General features: G+C 44.2%; 1 protein-coding gene across 1 annotated transcript in view; it reads left to right on the top strand.

Annotated features, from left to right (window-relative positions):
- The window catches only part of LOC146801337 (immunoglobulin superfamily member 2-like), a 212,015-nt gene that overhangs the window by 135,642 nt on the left and 54,459 nt on the right, over positions 1-21,914 (top strand). Inside the window, exon 2 of the mRNA XM_085620986.1 lies at positions 17,507-17,655. Coding sequence (XP_085477112.1) covers positions 17,631-17,655 — 25 coding nt within the window. The 5' untranslated portion in view covers positions 17,507-17,630. The remainder of the gene's footprint in view (positions 1-17,506; positions 17,656-21,914) is intronic.

Genomic DNA, 21,914 nt, shown 5'->3' with positions numbered 1-21,914 from the left:
GTTCAAACCAAAGCACAGCTTGATTCAAGCTGTCAGAGACGCTGCGAACCCCTCAAGCAAAGAGGAACTTAAATCATTTCTAGGCCTAGTGGAGTACATGTCTAAGTACGTAAAAATTTTTGCAGATCTTTGTTATGGTCTACGTGAGCTATGAAAGAAAGACAGAGAATTTGTGTGGGAGGAGAGACACAGCATGATGGTGAAGTCCATAAAAGATCACATCCTAGGATCACCTGCACTAGGGTCATTTGACCCACGGAAAAAGACCATCCTCACAACGGATGCATCCAACAAAGGGTTGGGTGCGATGCTTTCTCAAAAGGACCAGGGCCAAGATACCATTATAGCATTTGCTTCACGGACCCTCAACTCGGCGGAAAAAAACTATTCTGTCATTGAAAGGGAGGCGTTGGCGTGCTTCTGGGCCGTCAACCATTTTAAATTCTACTTGTGGGGGACACAATTTGTGATACACACTGACCAAAAGCCTTTGACATTTATGTTCTCGTCAAAAAGTATACATAACAATTCCCCGAGAATTTCAAAATGGGTCCTGGGCCTGGAAAACTACTGCTTTAAAGTGGAATACCTCCCAGGGCCGGAAAACGTAGTTGCTGACTACCTGTCCAGGTCTCCACTTGTGGATTATGCCAGCGAGGAGCAGTTGGATGCTCCCATTTTAGCCATGCATCTCCCTTCGTTAACTAAAGAAGAGTGGGATGCCAGTGTGAAGGAGGACAAAGAGATGGGCATCCTCAAACAATTCATCCTCAATGGCTGGCCTGAGACTCGCTCACAAGTACCTGATTCAGTCAAAGACTTTTGGGAGGTGAGGTATGAGTTGTCCATACAGTCTGAGGTTATACATCGCGGAAACAGAGCTGTTCCCCCCAAGAATATGAGGGACAAAATCATCGACCTGGCCCATGAGGGTCACTTGGGAAGGAGCCTCGCGAAGAACAAAGTTAGGGGTTGTTTCTGGTTCCCAAAAATGGACTCCATGATTGAACTCAAAGTAAAAGAATGCATGAGCTGTGCAAATAGTGACAAAAGCAAAATCACACGCAATGCTCCTTTATCCCCTGTTGTGGTTCCGGAGGTTCCATGGACTAAATTAGCTGTGGACATTATTGGTCCTATGGATGTCCTAGGTACACATAGGAGGTTTATGTTCGTTCTTGTAGATTATACCTCCCATTGGGTAAATTTCAAATTCACCTCATCTACCACAACAAGCAACCTCATATCATTTTTAAAGAGTGTTTTTGTGTATGAGGGTATCCCTTCAGTATTGGTGACAGACAATGGGGTGCAGTTTACCTCAGAGACAATGAAGTCATTCCTAGGTAATCTCAATATAAAGCACGAAAAAACTGCGCTCTATTGCCCCAGAGCTAATGGGTTGGTAGAAAGGGCTAATCGGTTAATTAAAGAACACATCCAATTGGCCATCACCAGTGGGTTTGATGTTGAAGATTCTTTAAGAGAGTGCATCTGGTCTTACCATACCACGCCTAATCTCGTCACAGGAGTGTCTCCCTTTGTGTGTTTGAGAGGGAGGGAACCCTGTACCAAAATGAACCCGGGGTGGTTGGGAGGTGGAAAAAGGGTAGTCCCTGATCAAGCGAACAGCAGAGAGAAAATTTCCCAACACCAACGTAAATATAAGGGGTGGTACGACCAGATGCATGGTGTCAAAGCTCAGGAGTTCAAGGTTGGCACCACAGTGCAAGTTAAGAAGCCTACACATGTTCAACCAGGTTGTAGCAAGTACCATACACATCAACGTGTGGAAAAGTATGGTCGCAATGTGGTCCGCCTGGACAACGGTCAGACGTGGAGCAAGGACAGAGTGGTGGTATCATCCCAACCGTAATGTTTGTTCCTTTGTTTCCCCACATGAGGAGATGTGTTGTAATCTCCATTGTTCACATAATGGTATAGCCCATGCCCTCCTCCCGGCTGGCCATGTTGGTACGGCTGGGCAGTGAGAGCTCATGTTAGAATGTTGACATACCAAGGTTCTGATTACGTTGGAGAGCGGATGACTGGAATAAACGGAGTCACACTTACCTCGTGTGTGGACTGTACTTTATTTATAACAGGTTCCATGAGGGAAACCGCTAGATTTCACCTCATAAATAATTTCAGGAAAGCGATATTTATACTGAATGATGGATGAGTTAACGTTGCTTACCTCTTCCTGCAGTCCCAAGCGCTGTTTTGAATCATGCATGCCATTTTAAGAAAAGCGCGGTACTTCGCAAAACGCGTGAGGCAAGTTCAGGAATGAGGGAGCTCAATGACAGGACAAAGGCAATCCTGCTGCTGTTGGGGCTTCACCGTGGAGATAGGCATCAATGCAGGACTCCAATTCCCAGAGGAAGTTCTGCTACGCGTCGACAAGTAGAAGAGGCGCGGCCTCTGCAGGAGTAAGAGGCGCGGCCTCAGCGCATGCACTTCACGGGAGTCATGAAGCGGACCGAGGAACGCTGGACCTCCACATCGTCTCTGAATTCAGGTAAGCAGAGCTTGTTTTTTACCGGAAAACTGGACAATCTTGCCTGCGAGCTCTCAACCTGCAATAAATGATGAAGACAGGACCCTGTATACTCAGGGAAGAGTGCCGCTCTCCTCAGGAGCCCATCACGCGATGGAGCTCTGACTTCAGGCGGCCATCTTCCTTGGTGGCCAGTCCACACCCCATGTCTATTTCTTTTTCAAATTAAAGGTGAAAACAATTTTTCAGGTCCAACTCCACTTAGCCTCTATTTTGGATTTAAAGTCAACCCCTATAACATTTTTAGTAAAGAATATATTGCTGAATCTCTAAGGGGCAAATTAAAATTGTATAAATTAATAAAAACGTACAATTAGTTAAAAGCTGTTGCATAGGTACCATTTGTAAAAAAAAATTAAAATAGCCTTGTTCAATCTGATATATTAATTTAAACACAATTTTAGATATTGTACTTGTCTTCTAAGTGGGCAAAAGGGGGCCAATCACCATTATCAAAAAGCTGTTTAAACCCAAAATTAAATCGGTCAGTCCAGCTTTTCCAAGATAACGTTTTGTTATTCATTTTAATAATTTTATTGTGCCAAATAGGCAAAGCATTAAGGGCCTTATGATGACTTTGGCAGTCTTGGAGCAGGACCATCACATCTCCGCCCCACTCAGAGACTGCCAAAGCCATAAGACACGCCTGCCAGTGTCTGACTTTTAAAGTCTCTGGCAGGCAGTTCTTTGGCAGTCACATGGCGGTGCCTTTGAAAAAAGGCACCGCAATGGTAGCGTTAAAGGCAGTTTCTTCAGGGCATAGACTGTAAAGTCTATGCCCTGCAGCAACTGGAGGTGCACAACATGTTCCCTCTACATGCACCCCATGGTAAAGAGGCACAAGGGGACGCTGTAGGGCTCCCTTTGTTTCCTTGTGGCCACACTTTTCATAGCAGTTGCAGCGCCATGAAAAGTGTGGTGGTGAGGAAACTTGTAATATGTTTGGCAGGGCAGCAGCGGCCCGGCAAGCATATTGCGGCTTCAAGAACGCCGCAACGCCCCCAGGGATCTCTGATTCCTGGTGCTTGAGTCGGTGCCAATGCGGTTCGACCACCTACGTTGTAATGGGAGTGGTCAGACCACCATGGCGACGGTGGTCCGATAGACTGCTGTAGTCATAATAATGCCCTTTGTGTTTTGTCACCCATTTTGCAATTAGCAACAAAGTTTGATATGTTCTACACATATTTTTGAAAGCAGGTAAAGATAAAGAAATGGGCTTTTGTGAAATGGAAATAAAATCAGAAAACGAAAAACTGGCAATGAAGAATCTTCCCAGATCCATCCAAAATGTAAATTCATACAAATGTGATTTCTGTAACCAAAATCAAAGTTGCTTAAGTGAAAAATCAACATGCTAACAAGAAACATTAGGAACTGTACCGCTCCTCTTTAATGCATTATAAGAAATTCTAGGCAAAATATTAATATTCTTAAAGAGAGACTATGGTAGATTAACAGGTAAAATTGAAAGAGAATATAAAATTATTGTTGAAATCATCATTTTAATAGAATCCAATCAAACCCACCTAAAAAAGTATATAGGAGGCCATTTGTTAACTAAAGACTCATTTTTTTTAATGGTATATTGTAAATTATATTTTAAAGTCTGATTAGCTGACCTAGAGAACCAGACTCAGAAATATTTAATTTTTTCCTGACACCAAATTAATTCATAATTTATAACACGTCTTTGAAACAAAATTTGTTTACCGGAAGTCCCTCTGATTTGTTTGAATCAAGTATATAACTAGAAACATAACAGCATTTTCATAAAAAGCTGTTAAAGATGCTTAGGATTGTTCATATAAAGCAAGACATTGTGCTCTTAAGAACAGTATTTAACTTCCATAGAGCCATTTTGAAACCTTTCAATATTTGAATTTTGCCGGCATCTGGCAAGAAAATGTTCATGAGATAAAATATAGAGAAGAGGAGACAAGGGACAGGGCCTCTGGACTTGCCTAGTGCCTCTTATAAAGAAGAAAAGAGATGAAATAATACTATTAACAAAAAGAGAGGCACTGGGAGTTTATACAATAAATAAAACTATTTAAAAATGTAGGACCTAAACCATGCCAATTCAAGTCCTTTAAAACAAAATCTAAGCTGAGGCACTCAAAAGCTTTTTCAGCATCCGAAGGCAATACTTCAAAAGAAGACTTCAGCAGATTTGCTTTGTAGATAATATTTAAGAAAACTATTACCGTGCGAGGCAATCCTTCCTTCAACAAACCCCACCTGCTCTTGTTTAATGAGACCAGGAACAAAACTCCCTAGTCGATTGGCTAATATTTTAGCAAATATTTTACAATTATTATTAATTAATGTTATTGGATGGTAGTTTTTATAATCGCAAGTGTCTTTTTCAGGTTATGACATGAGGCATATTATACCTTGATAAAAAGACACAAGGTTTATTAATAGAACAAAAATGATCATAGGAGAAAAATAATTTAGGGGTAAATAAGTAAAAAGAAATGAGTATAAAAGTCTTACGAAAAAACATCTGGACCAGGGGCTTTCCCTTTTTTTGCATAATTTTATTGAATCCTGGACTTTGTCCAATGTCAAAGTATCTCCCAAAGGAGAGTGATCTAGATGAGGTTAGACAATAATTTAATAATCTTGTTTTTACCGCAAGAACACCTAGTTTTGATTCTGAAGGTTTGATACTGAATAAATTATCACATACTTGTTCTGTATAGTGAACTTATTAAAGTCTGTCTTGGCTTTTCTAGGGCATCTTTACACTTAGAGGAGTAGTATAAAAGTAAACATTTGGTACAGTTTCCTAAGATTTCATTTGTCTTGCTTTCTATTGACCTTTGGGTTTTGGATACATATTTGGTAATAAAATAACTTCAAGCAGCTTTAAAAGCCTTCCAAGTATTATGTTAAGAGGTTTCTCACACTTTATTTCTTCAAAAAATAAATAGGAACATTTTTAAATTCTTTAATAAAATTAGCATCTTTTAACAAATGCAGGATTAATACTCCATCTGCTATTCCTTTACCCCCGCACCATCTCAGCAATAGATACAAATCTGAACAAACTGGGGCATGGTACGAAATCAAAATATAGCCAATTTCAGAATGTAATAAATTATTGGTAAGATTCCTAGATATAATCTGTTCTAGAATGTGAATGGTGTACTGTGAATAAAATGTCAACTCTAATTTATTGGTATTTCAAATTTTCCATGAGTCTGAGAGTGCTCTCTGTTTAATAATTTTGTTGAACATTTTGTAGATTTTATTAGGAATAGGTTTAGTATCTGATGTTCTATTTTAACAGGAATCAAAGGGCAATTGCAATCACCTACTATACTTAAATTATCATCATCACAGTGTATTCATATCATGTACAGAAGACCAAAATATTAAATTAACAGTATTAGGACTAAATAGATTAAATAGTGATAGAGGGACACTATTGACTGTACCAGAAGTATGTAACATGAGTACAACACCATCTTACTTCCGAATCAATTGTTCGTGAGAATTCACAACATTAAGAGATCTGTGGAATAATATACCGTCTCAATTTTTTTTACCCAAAGCTGGAGAGTAACCAAAATTATCTACCCAATTTCTTTTAAATGTTTCAGATTCAACACAATTTAAATGAGTCTCTTGTAATAACGCAATATCTATGTCATCTGGAAAGATGAGTTAACACTTTAACTGGGTTATGTAGGCCTTTGACATTCCATGAAATAATGCGTACTACCTCATTCCATTAACATCACTACATTGCTTCAACTAAATAACAGAACTGTAAAGTGAAATACAGCTCAGGTTCCACCCCAACAGACAAGAACCTTCATTAGGGAATATAACAACATGCAAAACAAATAGTTAAGAGGGTTACACAAACGTATAAAAAGACAGATTTGAAAAAATCACGACATTCAATATGTGAAATAACATTCCACATGTGAAGAATAAACACATTTATGTTTACAACAGAAACAAGAATATATAAACAGAAGAACATTTAAACAATTCCCTGTTTAGAAATATCCATTTAACGATCTCTCTAACTACAGATGTAGGGGTGTGGAATTTAATAAAATATCTACTTGTCCATTGGGCAGGTTGCTTCATAAATCTACTTGTCCTGTCACAAAATCCACTTGTCCTTTTTGTGCCATGTAATGTGGCGACAAATCACGGCAGCAATCTCATTATATAAGAGTTCTGATCTAGCGTCTCTCTTTATGCCAGGGCTCGTACCATAGTAAGGTTTGAATACTAGCAATTCCCTTATGTTGCCACATTTCCGCAGATCTACATACTGGGGTTGAAGGTAGCAGTAAGCAATAGTTCAAGGGTTGGAATGCCCTTTTGAGTCTTTGCACACCTACTAACTTGCATGTTTTAAGGGTTTTCACCAACTCTTTTCTATCTTTTCCCATACTGAAAAAGGTTGGAAATTTACTCCTGACAGTGGCAGCCATAAAACCTCTTCCAGGATTGGGAAAAGAGTGGTTGGAGGAAAAGTGAACTTAAAACATTCAGATTTTCACATGAGCAAATCTACACATGCACATTTGCTCATGTTAAAATGCAATTCACAAATATTTTTTTAGGAGTACTATTTCTTGGCCTACTTCTGTAAATTCTTGTGAATTCATGGGAACTGTATATATGCACTTAATGCAAGGGTATATACCATGGATACACATTAGAGACTTTCTTTAATAATTCGGCCTCTAACTAGGCCTTGCGTTAACCATGACCTTTTGTGCTTAATAAAATTCTCTCTCTCTCTCTCTCTCTCTCTCCTTCTCTCTCTCACCTTCTCTCTCTCTCTCTCTCTCTCTCCTTCTCTCTCTCTCCTTCTCTCTCTCTCCTTCTCTCTCCCTCTCTCTCTCTCTCTCCTTCACTGTGAGTGACCGTATTCTGTTTTTACAAGGAGCATATTGGCACACAAAGTAGTTTTGTTCAGTGCCCAGAACTGCTGCGGCAATGTGTGCTTTTGAGACCAAAAACAATTTTTAATTTCGCCAATGGTGAGGACCCAGCAGCTCCCACACCAATAAGCTTTTACAAAAACCATGCTTAAACAAGTCACGTATTGACGAACCAAAAGGCTGACCACCAATTTCAGAACTACTGGCTTTACCAATGCTTGTTTATAATTGTTTCCCTTAATCCTATTTCAACTGGTTACACTGATTTTCCATTACGAATATTTTTGGGAAATTCAAGCATACATCAACATGTTACTAAATGATTCTGCAAAGAAATGGTACCTAAAATCTTACAGTAGTTTTGCAAAATGTTTTTTTCCTACTTGCTTTTTTTTGTGAACATTTTATTTTGAAAGCAAAGAATCCTCACTCTTGCTTTCAATCTTCTGCAAATATTTGCATATAATCAGAGAGCATTCTGGGAGCATTGTACATAGCCGCATATTACCTTAACAGGAGACAATGCCCTTTCCAAATCCATGATGTGGTACTGTAAACTGGCAGTCAAAGGGTTTGCACTGTAGGGGTTTGGGCCCACTTGTCCCAAGGACAAAATACACATGAAAACTTGTTGCCCTTGACCCCAAACAATATGTCACGGGCGTCGGGCTATAGGAATTCCACATCCCTGATTCTCTAAATTTAGTAGAGTCAGAATAGGTAACAGTTTTATTCTTTTGTGTGACTTTGAAAAATAAAGGGTGGATAAGGCCACATCTAGCATTAAGGTTTCTTAAAGCAGCTCTCAAGTTTAGAAATTCTTTGCGTCTCGCAGCTGCATCTCTTACAGCATTCGGAGAAATAAAGATATTCTGGCCATACCAACTCAAGTTCTTTTTCTCTCTTGCAGCTTAAACTACTTTTAAAAGATCAGTATTTTCCCAACAATAAATTATGATGCAACGGGCTTAGAATTACTTTTAGTGTTAATAACATTTCTCCCCACTCCCCCCTGAGCTTGTTGGATATTAACTTTCAACAAGTCAGAATTGCCAAAACTTGTGGAAGAATGTATGTCAGAAATCTCCATGAATCACCTTGTTCTGAGGATTCTGGAAAACCATAAAGCCTTGGGTTGTTTCTGCGATTTTGATTTTCTAAACCTTCAACTTAAAGTTTAAGTGAATATATTTTCTTCTCCCTTTTGACAGTTTTAGTAATTTCAAGCAAGCCTGGCTGAAGACGGCTGAAATGCCAGAAACCGGTCCTAGGAAGCTTGTTTACGGTCCAGGGAAGGCATGGCTTGGCAGTTCGGGCTGGACTGTTCCCATGAGGCACAGGGTCAGACTGATTTGCATATGGCCATGTCTGAACTGGGGTGGCAGAGTGGGCTAAAGAACGGTGATGGATCAAACCCAGATCTGTTGACTGGGTGTGAGTGTTTGATTGGTTCTCATGCTCCGTCCATCACCACCCCCTTTTGTACCGCTTTGTTCGCCATAAGTTGGCAGGGTATGCTCAGACGTGAGTCCCTTGCTCACTTTGCCACTGGATTCAAGCAAGCCTGGCTGAAGACGGCTGAAATGCCAGAAACCGGTCCTAGGAAGCTTGTTTACGGTCCAGGGAAGGCATGGCTTGGCAGTTCGGGCTGGACTGTTCCCATGAGGCACAGGGTCAGACTGATTTGCATATGGCCATGTCTGAACTGGGGTGGCAGAGTGGGCTAAAGAACGGTGATGGATCAAACCCAGATCTGTTGACTGGGTGTGAGTGTTTGATTGGTTCTCATGCTCCGTCCATCACCACCCCCTTTTGTACCGCTTTGTTCGCCATAAGTTGGCAGGGTATGCTCAGACGTGAGTCCCTTGCTCACTTTGCCACTAGATTCAAGCAAGCCTGGCTGAAGACGGCTGAAATGCCAGAAACCGGTCCTAGGAAGCTTGTTTACGGTCCAGGGAAGGCATGGCTTGGCAGTTCGGGCTGGACTGTTCCCATGAGGCACAGGGTCAGACTGATTTGCATATGGCCATGTCTGAACTGGGGTGGCAGAGTGGGCTAAAGAACGGTGATGGATCAAACCCAGATCTGTTGACTGGGTGTGAGTGTTTGATTGGTTCTCATGCTCCGTCCATCACCACCCCCTTTTGTACCGCTTTGTTCGCCATAAGTTGGCAGGGTATGCTCAGACGTGAGTCCCTTGCTCACTTTGCCACTGGATTCAAGCAAGCCTGGCTGAAGACGGCTGAAATGCCAGAAACCGGTCCTAGGAAGCTTGTTTACGGTCCAGGGAAGGCATGGCTTGGCAGTTCGGGCTGGACTGTTCCCATGAGGCACAGGGTCAGACTGATTTGCATATGGCCATGTCTGAACTGGGGTGGCAGAGTGGGCTAAAGAACGGTGATGGATCAAACCCAGATCTGTTGACTGGGTGTGAGTGTTTGATTGGTTCTCATGCTCCGTCCATCACCACCCCCTTTTGTACCGCTTTGTTCTCCATAAGTTGGCAGGGTATGCTCAGACGTGAGTCCCTTGCTCACTTTGCCACTGGATTCAAGCAAGCCTGGCTGAAGACGGCTGAAATGCCAGAAACCGGTCCTAGGAAGCTTGTTTACGGTCCAGGGAAGGCATGGCTTGGCAGTTCGGGCTGGACTGTTCCCATGAGGCACAGGGTCAGACTGATTTGCATATGGCCATGTCTGAACTGGGGTGGCAGAGTGGGCTAAAGAACGGTGATGGATCAAACCCAGATCTGTTGACTGGGTGTGAGTGTTTGATTGGTTCTCATGCTCCGTCCATCACCACCCCCTTTTGTACCGCTTTGTTCGCCATAAGTTGGCAGGGTATGCTCAGACGTGAGTCCCTTGCTCACTTTGCCACTGGATTCAAGCAAGCCTGGCTGAAGACGGCTGAAATGCCAGAAACCGGTCCTAGGAAGCTTGTTTACGGTCCAGGGAAGGCATGGCTTGGCAGTTCGGGCTGGACTGTTCCCATGAGGCACAGGGTCAGACTGATTTGCATATGGCCATGTCTGAACTGGGGTGGCAGAGTGGGCTAAAGAACGGTGATGGATCAAACCCAGATCTGTTGACTGGGTGTGAGTGTTTGATTGGTTCTCATGCTCCGTCCATCACCACCCCCTTTTGTACCGCTTTGTTCGCCATAAGTTGGCAGGGTATGCTCAGACGTGAGTCCCTTGCTCACTTTGCCACTGGATTCAAGCAAGCCTGGCTGAAGACGGCTGAAATGCCAGAAACCGGTCCTAGGAAGCTTGTTTACGGTCCAGGGAAGGCATGGCTTGGCAGTTCGGGCTGGACTGTTCCCATGAGGCACAGGGTCAGACTGATTTGCATATGGCCATGTCTGAACTGGGGTGGCAGAGTGGGCTAAAGAACGGTGATGGATCAAACCCAGATCTGTTGACTGGGTGTGAGTGTTTGATTGGTTCTCATGCTCCGTCCATCACCACCCCCTTTTGTACCGCTTTGTTCGCCATAAGTTGGCAGGGTATGCTCAGACGTGAGTCCCTTGCTCACTTTGCCACTGGATTCAAGCAAGCCTGGCTGAAGACGGCTGAAATGCCAGAAACCGGTCCTAGGAAGCTTGTTTACGGTCCAGGGAAGGCATGGCTTGGCAATTCGGGCTGGACTGTTCCCATGAGGCACAGGGTCAGACTGATTTGCATATGGCCATGTCTGAACTGGGGTGGCAGAGTGGGCTAAAGAACGGTGATGGATCAAACCCAGATCTGTTGACTGGGTGTGAGTGTTTGATTGGTTCTCATGCTCCGTCCATCACCACCCCCTTTTGTAATTTCATCTTCTACATTGCAAATTCTTTGTTCGATTTCTGAAAATCTCTTTTCGGTAATGAACCATTTATCACCTAGCCTTTGTAGCACTATTTTAGTCTCCTCTATAAAAGGGTTGGGCGCTCTAATCTCCTCTAATAATACTTCCAAGGATAAGTCATCACGCATTTTACCAGGAGAAGGAGGGTCTATTTTTCGTCGCTTATTTGTTGTAGCACAGGTGGCAGACAGGTCTTTGTTGCTTTGGCTTGAACTCAAAGAAGAATGTGCAGACATTTTAACAACATTATTGTCAGCTTTGGTCACTTCAGAGAAAGAAGCAGCCATAGTATGAGATACATTCGCGCCTTTTTAACACCAGAAGGAGGAGTTTTATTTGGAATTAAGAAAGCTTACAGTTACTGCCCCTTAAGCTTCTGTATTGAAATAGCAGCCTTGTTATTTGTATAACCTTAAACAGCAGCCCAGACATAGGTAGATACTGAAGAGTGCGTAAAGGGGTGCTGGACATAATCTGAACACTATTATATAATGAGTTCATGAGAAGAAGAATTGAGAAGAGGAAGAAAATCACATTGCAGAAAAATCCACCTGTTTGTCTAAAGTTACTTTCTAAGAAGTCCTCCATAGAGAAAAAAAGATGCATTCCCTTAAAACAAATAATTAGCTCAATGTGTTCCATGCAGTCTATAAATCTGTCAGCTGTTAAAATAAAGGTTCAATTCATAGCAGTGCCATTTCCTCAGAGAGCTGGTTATCTTGCTACTGTGTTTACTTACAGGCCAGAAAGTCATAACTAATGGTTTTGGTTCACAGAAAAACATTCATTTCATGTTCTGTCCAAAATAGAATTTGAACAAAGAGAAAAAATGGCACCCGAATTAAAAATGTCATTACCTAATCTCCTCAACACAAGAAAATGGCAAGGGGGGCTGCTTTTGAAAATAAACACATCTTGTCTGGCCGTGAACATATGCAGAGCATATGCAGAGCAACCAAGATAACTGCTGCAATCAAGTTTCTTGTTCCTTCATGGTTAATTTTGGCACTGGTAAACTGCCAACATGACCCAAATGTCAATGGTTATTTCTGTCTGTGCCACTGCCATCCCCTGCTACCAAGTCACACTCCCTTAAATTACAATCCTAATACTGCACAGTAACCTATGAACTTACATCAAAGACCTGCATGCAGATTATGTTTTTAGAACCTCATGTTTATCAGCAGTATTTCATTACCCTAATGTTGCTTAAACAAGCATTTGCAATGCAATCGGTCTCGCATTTGTGAAAGTTAGAGCTATTGGATTCGTAAACGGATTTGTAAACGGTAATGTTTTTTGTTACGTTTTTTGTTTGAAGAGTTGTATAGAATAGATATAAAGGAAGATTGAGAGGGATAGGTAGGGATAGGTAGTTTGAGCATGAAGTGGGAAAAAAAGTGTTTCTTCATGCAAAAAAATGCTAATTTGTATCTTCGATGTACCAAAAGCAATCTGTAATTTATAATTCACTGCCCATCCCTTTTAGTGAGTAGTCTGTAGATAAAGTGCATCTAAAATAAGTATAAACCACATGTATAAGCAAATTAATAGTCAGGGCTTTAAGTGGGCCGGGTCTTAGCAGTGTTCAGCACCAGCAGTTCTATAAAGTAGGTGGTGAGACCCGTCCCTGGCACGCCAAGGTCAGATTGTGCTGTTTTCTTGGTTTTTTTCTCCAGTTTATATAGCGCGAACATGGCTCAGGGCCACTAGAGTGCTTTACATGAAAATGATACGTGTTTTTACATGAAAACGGCTGTGCAGGAAGAAATGCTTCAAGTGTGTAATCGAGGTATTGGAACATTTGTTAAATGCCAACATTGTTAAGAAGACATTGTGCGAAAGCACAAAAGTTATGCGAGAAAGGCAATGGTTTTACTTGGATATTCTGCTTTAAACACAGGAAAAAGGAGAGAACAAAAGATGGCGGGCCCGATTCACAATTGTAAACTTACACTTTTGTGTAACTTTACTACTTTTCAGTATTCACAAAGGTAAACGTAGACCAAAAGTCTAACTTTACTACTTTTTGGTATTCACAAAGGTAAGTTAGTACTAGTCAAGTTAGACTTTTGGTCTACGTTTACCTTTGTGAATACCCAAAAGTAGTAAACTTACACAAAAGTATATGTTTACCTTTGTGAATCGTGGCCGGCATATCTGAACTAACTTTTGCAAATCCACCCTTTGATAACCAGCATCCCTGGAGACAGAAAAAGACTTAAAAAGAAACTAACTATTTAAAAATGACCATGCACATTCAACCTCAGATATAACCAATGGAATTACATGCCGCGGACAAAACCAGTAGCCCTGGCTTGTTGTAGATGGTATTTAATTTATTGGATTATATATCTGGGTGCAATGACAGAAGTCAGGTGGCACACTATGCAAAAGCACATATTTTTAGCTTTTTTTTTAACTCACGCCCTTTAATTACATCAGCCACGCCCCTTTGCGAGACCCGCCAATTTTTTTCATCTCATTTATAGCCCTGACAATAGTGCAACCCCTAGCTAAATGCTGTGAACAGTGACTGGTGATAGCTTCCATGTTCCTAGCAACCATAATAAAACTAACGTCCCCCATGGACCACAATACATATTAGTACCACTCTATGTAAGCTGCTACTCACAAGACTGGAGTCATCCAGAAATGGTTAGAAAATCACTTCATGTTATCGAAGCACTCGATTCTATCACTGGATAATTCTTTGTTTTGTTCCAGTGCAATTAAAACTCCTGAAAAAATAATGGCACAGTGGTTTTACCACCAATGGTCCGCGTTATTACACCCATTATGTGAATGTTACTTCAAGATGCCTCTTTGAGAAACATCGTGTCTCAAATGAGTTACCCTCATAAAAACACAAAGGGTCTCTTGTATTGTAGTGTAAATACGCATATAAAGTGTCTGCAGGTGTGCAAAGTGTCTCCACACACACAGTATCCTTCCTGATGATAAAAAGCTAGTCAACGTAGCTCCAATTATATGAAAATATGTCTTGCTCTGCACCAGACGAGCAGTCTGCATGTCAGGCGGAGGCCTCATGGGTTGAAAAGAGGAAACATTACTAAGCCCTGTCTGTGCTTCTGATTACAGACTGGGAGGGCTTAAAGAACCTCCTCTGCAGCTGGGAAGCGAGGAGGCGGATGACAAGAGGATGTGCAGAGGGGAGCTGGGAGTGAAACAAATATACCCAAATTAACTCAATAATACGTATGCGATTAACAAAATCAAAACAGTCAGACGGATTACATTTTTATCGTTGTAGTCAGTAGTCTTCTGGAAATGCACTGTTCCGGTCTAATGCAGAACTATTACTAAGTCAGTGCGAGTAAGAGGCAGTCTAGCTGCCTGTTCTGTGACCTTTAAAACACTCTGTGTCGGTTTTGCTACACTCCATCCAGTATGACTACATATTACGACATCACCGCATTGTGGTTGTCAGTCACTATATTTACGCAGGCCCATCAAACTCCCACCAGGAGCCAAAATCACCTCGGCCATTATGTCATCCCAGTCCTGGGTGGCAGTCTCTCCATGGCAGAGCCTCCCGAAACAAACAAATGGGATTATGTTAATGTGCGTGAACGCCAAACACCCTTTCTTTCTTGAGATAAAGGGCCTCGTTCATGTGTTGTATCCCGCCTGCTCATCTGTACCTCGCCTTCCAGAGAGGGGGCTTGCAGGAGAGCAGTGTGTCATATGATTTCCGGTAAGAGTTCGAGGTTAGGGAAACATGAAAAGAAATTAAAAAACCATAAAACCGGGCACCCTGCCAGCGCAGCGCCCAAGTACATTAATTAAACAAGAAACGGCGCGGCTGTGTGTCATGTGGTTTCCGGGGAGATCTAGGGTTGCGGGTGAGTCAGAGGTTAGTGCCTTGTCATGAGACAAGGCACAAACGGGGAAGGAGGGGTAGGGGGGCCGGGAAGGCATCGCACTGCAGGAGGGGGGGGCACAGGAAAAAAGTGGTCTGCAGTAAAGGGGCCAGTAGCCATGGAAGGTCACAAATGATGACATGGCCGTCATAAGGAGGGACTAACAAGCCTACAACCAATCAGAAGGGAGCATTTACCACACAAGCCAATCAAAAAGATGGGCGGAGCTTCCACAAAGCTTCCATGCTATAGTGTATACTGCATGCCTCGCAAGCGAGCGGCGCATGCGCTGCAACGCTAGGTGAGACCTAAAAAGGCTCATTTGGTTAGAAGTACATTCTTTTAAATCCTGAGTTCTCTAGACAAGGTATACTGTCTACTACTATGGATGATATGTGAATTCTCCACCTTGTAATCCTCATTCTTTTAAGTAATGTTCCTGTAGTCTGATTTACACACATTTAACTCCTTGTCTCTGTATAATGTGTGCGTGAGATGTAAAGTGGTCAGACACCCTACATTGGTATGAACAGCACTACAAATTAAAGGAAATGCATGTGAAAGAAGGGCTATGGGTTGATGGGGGGCGCTGCTAAAAAGTGGTAGGAAGGGAATGCGTGGATAAGGAGGTCATGGGGGGGCACCAAAAAGGACAGTCGCACTGGGCACCACCAGTGCTAAAGTCAGCCCCACATGCGCCTCTGTGAGCACTGGAACATGTCCACGTGCTCCACATGCATTGCCATTGGGAACCCACACATGCACTTCTGATAGAATAGCCCCCTCTTGCACCATCTCCAGCCGTGGGACCACACAATTGCACCTGTACCAGCATTAGAGCACTCACACTTGCAGCACCTAGCAGACATGCAGAACCCACACATGCACCAACTCATGCACCTACCACAGTCCTAGGTCGCATAACATGCACCTGTGAAAGAACTACTCCTCCATACTCATGCCCCTACTACAGTCCTGGGATGCCACACATGCACCTGTCATAGAACTACTTCCCCATAGTCATGCAGCATCGGACACCACAAATGCACCTGTCATAGAACTACTCCCCCATACTCACGCAGCCTGGGACACGACATATGCAACTGTGATAGAACTACTCCTCCATACTCATACACTTACCACAGTCCTAGGATGGCACAGATGTACCTTTGAAAGGACTACTACATCATACTCATGCACCTACCACAGCCCTGGAATGCCACACATCAACCTGTGATAGAACTACTCCCCAATCCTCGTGTACCCTGGGACGCCACACATACACCTATTCAAGCAATGAGTCTCCACGCATGCACCTGTGATAGAACTACTTCCCCATACTCACACAGCCTGTGACCCCACACATGCACCTGTGATAGAGCTACACCTCCATACTCATACACCTACCACAGTCCTAGGATGGCACAGATGTACCTGTGAAAGGACTACTACACCATACTCAGGCACCTACCACAGCCCTGGGATGCCACACATCAACCAGTGATAGAACTACTCATCCAATCCCCGTGCACCCTGGGACACGACACATACACCTATTCAAGCAATGAAACTCCACACTTGACCCTTTGAGAGAACTACTGCCCCACACTCATGTACCCACCACAGCCCTGAGACGCCATACATGCACCTGTGATAAAATTACTCCACCATACTCATGCACCTACCACAATCTAGGATGCCACGCATGCACCTGTCATAGAACTACCCCTCCTCACTCATTTACCTACCACAGCACTGGGACACCACACTTGCACCTGTGATACAACTACTCCCCCAAACTCATGCGCCTACCACAGGACTGGGATTCCACACATTTACTGGTGATAGAACTACTCCCCAATACTCATGTGTAGGACGCTGGTTCTCTATATAGTGTACTAAAAAGACGTACACTGTGCAGACAGTCCAGAGAATCCCCAAATGGTACACAGAGGTAAAAGCAGATTATTCTAATGCTCTTTTTGTGGTAGTGCAAGTGAGCAGTTAGGGTATCAGAGGGTAGTGATACGCATGTGTTCCACTCACAGAGGCAATAAATGAGAAACCCACATTCAAGAATATATCGGAAACCAATTTTTAAAAATAAAGTTGATTTTTTTGTATTTGTTTTAAGACCAAAGAACATAGTTCTAAGGTATGTACTTTTGGAGTTCAAAGTTCTGAAAATATATAACTTTTGTGCGCAATCATGCACCATGGGAAACAATGGGGGAAAGAGGAAAAATGCACATGAAGTCAGACAATCCTTTTACGAAGTTCCCCTTCTCCTTTTAGGTCGATATCGGGACCAGGTCCAAAGTTCCAGCAGAAGAAGTTTGGGAGCATCCCAGGTTGAGTGGGAGCAGTGTGCTGAGGGTCTTGGAAACTGGTGCGCAAAGATGAAGTGGGCCACTTGAAAATGCCTGAAACAGGTGGATTTAGAGGTAAGTCCAGTGGGTCTCCTTAGAGGGAGAAGGTCTCATGGGCCTTGTGACAAAGGTAGCAGAGTTGGTTAGTCGGTGCTGGGGTCGGTTGCAGAATGAACAGGTCAGTCGGGCGTTGTGCGCCTTTAGGGTGCTTGCGGTCAAGAGCAGGAAACTTAGTGGCCAATTACGATGTCGGACATAAGGCCTCTGACCTAAGGTCAGAGGCCTTACGACTGACATATTCTGTTTCAATTCCGATCGGCTGATTATGATACAGCCAGTGGGAATTGAAACCGGTCAGCCCGTCTGCCAGTCGAAACCGGTCCATAATCCACATGGACGGCAGTTTACGCCGTCCGGATTACAATGCACGGTTTTCAGCAGGGTTTCCATGCCGGCCTTTCCGACATGGAAAACCTGTCGGAAAGCGTGTTTGGGGGCCCCTAGCAGAATCCCCTTCTGTTTTCAGCCTCCGGTTGTGGGCCAAGGGGTCACCTATTGCGCCCCCTTGTTGATCCCTGCACCTTGTGGCAGGCACGGGGTGCAGGGATGAACATAATCTCCCATTTTTGTTTATGGGTGTTTGTGTTATGGCCGGTTTAAGGCCGTTACACAAGCTCCCATAGAGGAATGTGAGTATGCAACGGTACCATGTACGGTTGCAGCGTAATTTGGCAGTCAGGAAGGCAGACCGGAAGTCATTCGGTCCCGTTTTGCATCCGCCTATCATCGAAATAAGCTCCTTGGGGAGGCGATCTCGGGACAGTTGGGCCACTCAGAAAGTGGGTCTGGTGTGTCTCAATGTCCCTCGACAGGTGCCTGCTTCTGGTGTTTTGAGAGTCTAGAGTGGACTCTTCTTGGTTTTTACCATTAGGTGTCCGGTACCCTGGGTATTAGTACACCGCAGGTCCAGTAGGTCCTGGTGCCTCCAAACTTAGTGGAGAGGCAGATTTGACTCTCCTGAGCTGTTGTACCTCTTCTTGCTTCGGTTCTGCTTAGAGGTCGAAGGGGAGCAGCAAGTCGACAAACCAGACTTTACAGCATCAGTGCCTGCCGTGTGCCAGTGATATCTTCACTCCAAGGGAGCTTCTCGGCGATTCCCAGAAGGTTATAGATGCTCTGGGGTTCTTGGAGTCCTTGCAGGTTCAGGACAACAGAGCAGGCAGTGGTTGTCGAGTGCTTGAAGCAGCTGGCAGGGTTTGGTGCCTTTTTCTTCTGCAGCAGGGCTTCAGTTCTCGTGCAGGGGGTCTTTTTTATCCTAGTCTTCTTTGGTCTGATGAATCTGAGGTTCAGGTCTCGGGGAGCCACCTAAATATTGAATTTAGGGGTGTTACAAGAGGAGACAGGCAATAGCCAATGGCCTACCTTTAGGGTGTCTACAACCTTTAGGGACCACTTCCTGTGGGAAGGGGCACTATCCCAGCCCTGATTGGAGGTTTCCTCACCATCTCAAGATGGTGGAATTTCAGGAGAGGGGTTCACCTCACCTTCCCCGACCTAGTGTTGGTGCAGGCTATGGGGGCCCCCTCCTCCTCATCTAACTAATTTCCCCCCCTTTCCTGCCACCAAAAGTGGAGCAGGAAAGGGGGCTTGGCCTCTCCCACTATCTGGGGGTTCCTGGGTTGGATTTCAAAGGTGGCATTGCTTTTGAAGCTTCCCGCCCGGGATGGCCATCCTGTCCTGGAGGTGGTGTGAAACACCCCTGCCCAGAGCAGGTATTGCTTCTGTCCTCTGTGATCGCTGGTTCTTGCCCCATGAGGTCAGAAACATGTCTGGTGGTGGCAGGCTGGTAAAAATCGGTCAGAGACCTCACTAGTGTTTGGTTTGGTTTCAAGGGACCCTGTAAAAGGGTTTCCTGTGTGAATGTATTAATAGGTCCAACACTGACATCAGTGAGGATTTATTAAGTCAAGATGTTTGGTACCAAACATTTTAGAAATCAGTGAAGCCATCATGGAGCTAGGAAACTTGTGTTGACAAGTATCCAGCCCATGTACCCTTTATGACTTCCCTGTTCACTTACATGGACTGGACATTGTAGGGTCATATCTGCGCATGCTGATATGTCCACACATAGGATATAGTGCACCCTGTCATAGGGCTAAAGGCCTACAATAGTGGTGACTTACCTATATATTATGCAGTGCATGGGAGGCATGCTGTGCCATGTCGACTCTTCAGCTTTTATTGCACCAAGACACGCAGCTTACAATGCAGAGTGCATAACCTTGGTGAGGGGGCCCTGCGGTGGCACAACCAGAGGACCCTCTTCAGTACCCATGCCCTATGTATTAGGGGTACCACTAACTAGGGACTTACAGGGGTAGCTGAAGTTGTGCCAGTCGTGGTACAGTACTTTGGGAAAGAAATCTGGCACTGGGAACCTGGTTAGCAGGGACCCAGACCACTTACAGTTCGAAATCACAACAAGCTCCAGGCAAAAATTGGGGGCTAACCATTCAAAAAGAGGCACTTTCCTACATCATGCACCTACCACCGCCCTGGGATACCTCACATGCACCTGTGAAAGAACTACTCTTCCATACTCATGCATCTGCAATAGTGTGGGACGACACACACGCACCTGTCATAAGACTACTCCTCCATACTTATATACCTACCACAGCACTGGGACACCACACATGCACCTGTGATAGAACTACTCACCCATAGTCATGCAGCCTGGGACAGCACGCGTGCACCTGTGACAGAACTATTCTCTCATACTCATTACCTATCACAGCCTGCCGCACATGCACCTATTCAAACAATGAAACTCCACACATGCACCTATGATATAACTACTCCTCCATACTCATACTCTTACCACAGTCATAGAACCACACCTCCACACTCATGCCCCTACAACAGTCCTGGTATTCCACACATTAAAAAATGATAGAACGACTCTTACACACTCATGTACTTACCACAGCCCTGGGATGCCACACGTGGACCTTTGATAGAACTACTCCTCCATACTCATGCACCCTTGGGCAACACAGATGCACTTGTTCGAGCAATGAAACCCCACACAAGCCCCTGTGATGGAACTGCTCCACAATATTAATGCACCTACCACAGCCCTGGGCACCACACATTCACCTGTGATAGAGATACTCTGCAATACTCATGCACCTACCGCAGCCCTGGGACATCACACATTTACCTGTGAAAGAACTACTCCTACATATTCATTCACCTACCACTGCCCTCGGACACCACACATGCACCTGTGATAGAACTACTACCCCATACTCACATACCTACCACAGCCCTGGAATGCCACATGTGCACCTGTGATAGAACTACACCCCCATACCCATGCAGACTGGGATGCCACACATGCACCTACTCAAACATTGAAACTCCACACAAGCAGCTGTGATCGAACTACTCCCCCAAACTAATGCACCTACCACAGCCCTGGGACCACACACATGCACTTGTGATAGAACTACTCCTTCATACTCATGCACCCTGAGACGCCAGTTATAGAACAACTCCTCCATACACATTCACCTACCATAGCCCTAGGATGCCACACATGTACCTGTGACAACTACTTCCCCAAACCCATGCACGGGTAATGCAACACATGCACTTGTGATAGAACTCCTCCTCCATTCCCCTGAAACCTGGGATGCCACACATGCACCTGCGATAGAACTACTCCTCCATACTCATGCACGGCGGATACCACACATGCACTTGTGATAGAACTACTCCTTCATACTCATGCACCCTGAGACGCCTGTTATAGAACTACTCCTCCATACAAATGCACCTACCATAGCCCTGGGATGCCACACATGGACCTGTGATACAATTACTCCCCCAAGCTCATGCATGGGTAATACCACACCTGCACATGTGATAGAACTACTCCTCCATACTCATGCATGGGCGGACACCACACATGCACTTGTGATAGAACTACTCCTCCATATTCATGCACGGGCAGACACCACACATGCACCTGTGATAGAACTACTACCCAATATTCATGCAACTACAACAGGCCTGGGATGTCACACATGCACCTGTTACAGAACTAGTCACCCATACTCATGCACCTACAACAGGCCTGGGATGCCACACTATTCAAGCACGGGGGATGCCACATGCTCCGGCGATAGAAGTACTCCCCAATACTCATGCACAGGGGACGCCACACATGCACCTGTGATAGAACTACTACCCCATACTCATGCACCTACAACAGGCCTGGGATGCCAAACTACTCATGCATGGGGGATGCCACACATGCACCTGCG

The sequence above is a fragment of the Triturus cristatus genome, chromosome 8 (genome assembly GCF_964204655.1).
Source record: "Triturus cristatus chromosome 8, aTriCri1.1, whole genome shotgun sequence".
NCBI lineage: Eukaryota > Metazoa > Chordata > Amphibia > Caudata > Salamandridae > Triturus > Triturus cristatus.
This window is presented reverse-complemented; position numbering and strand designations above follow the sequence as displayed.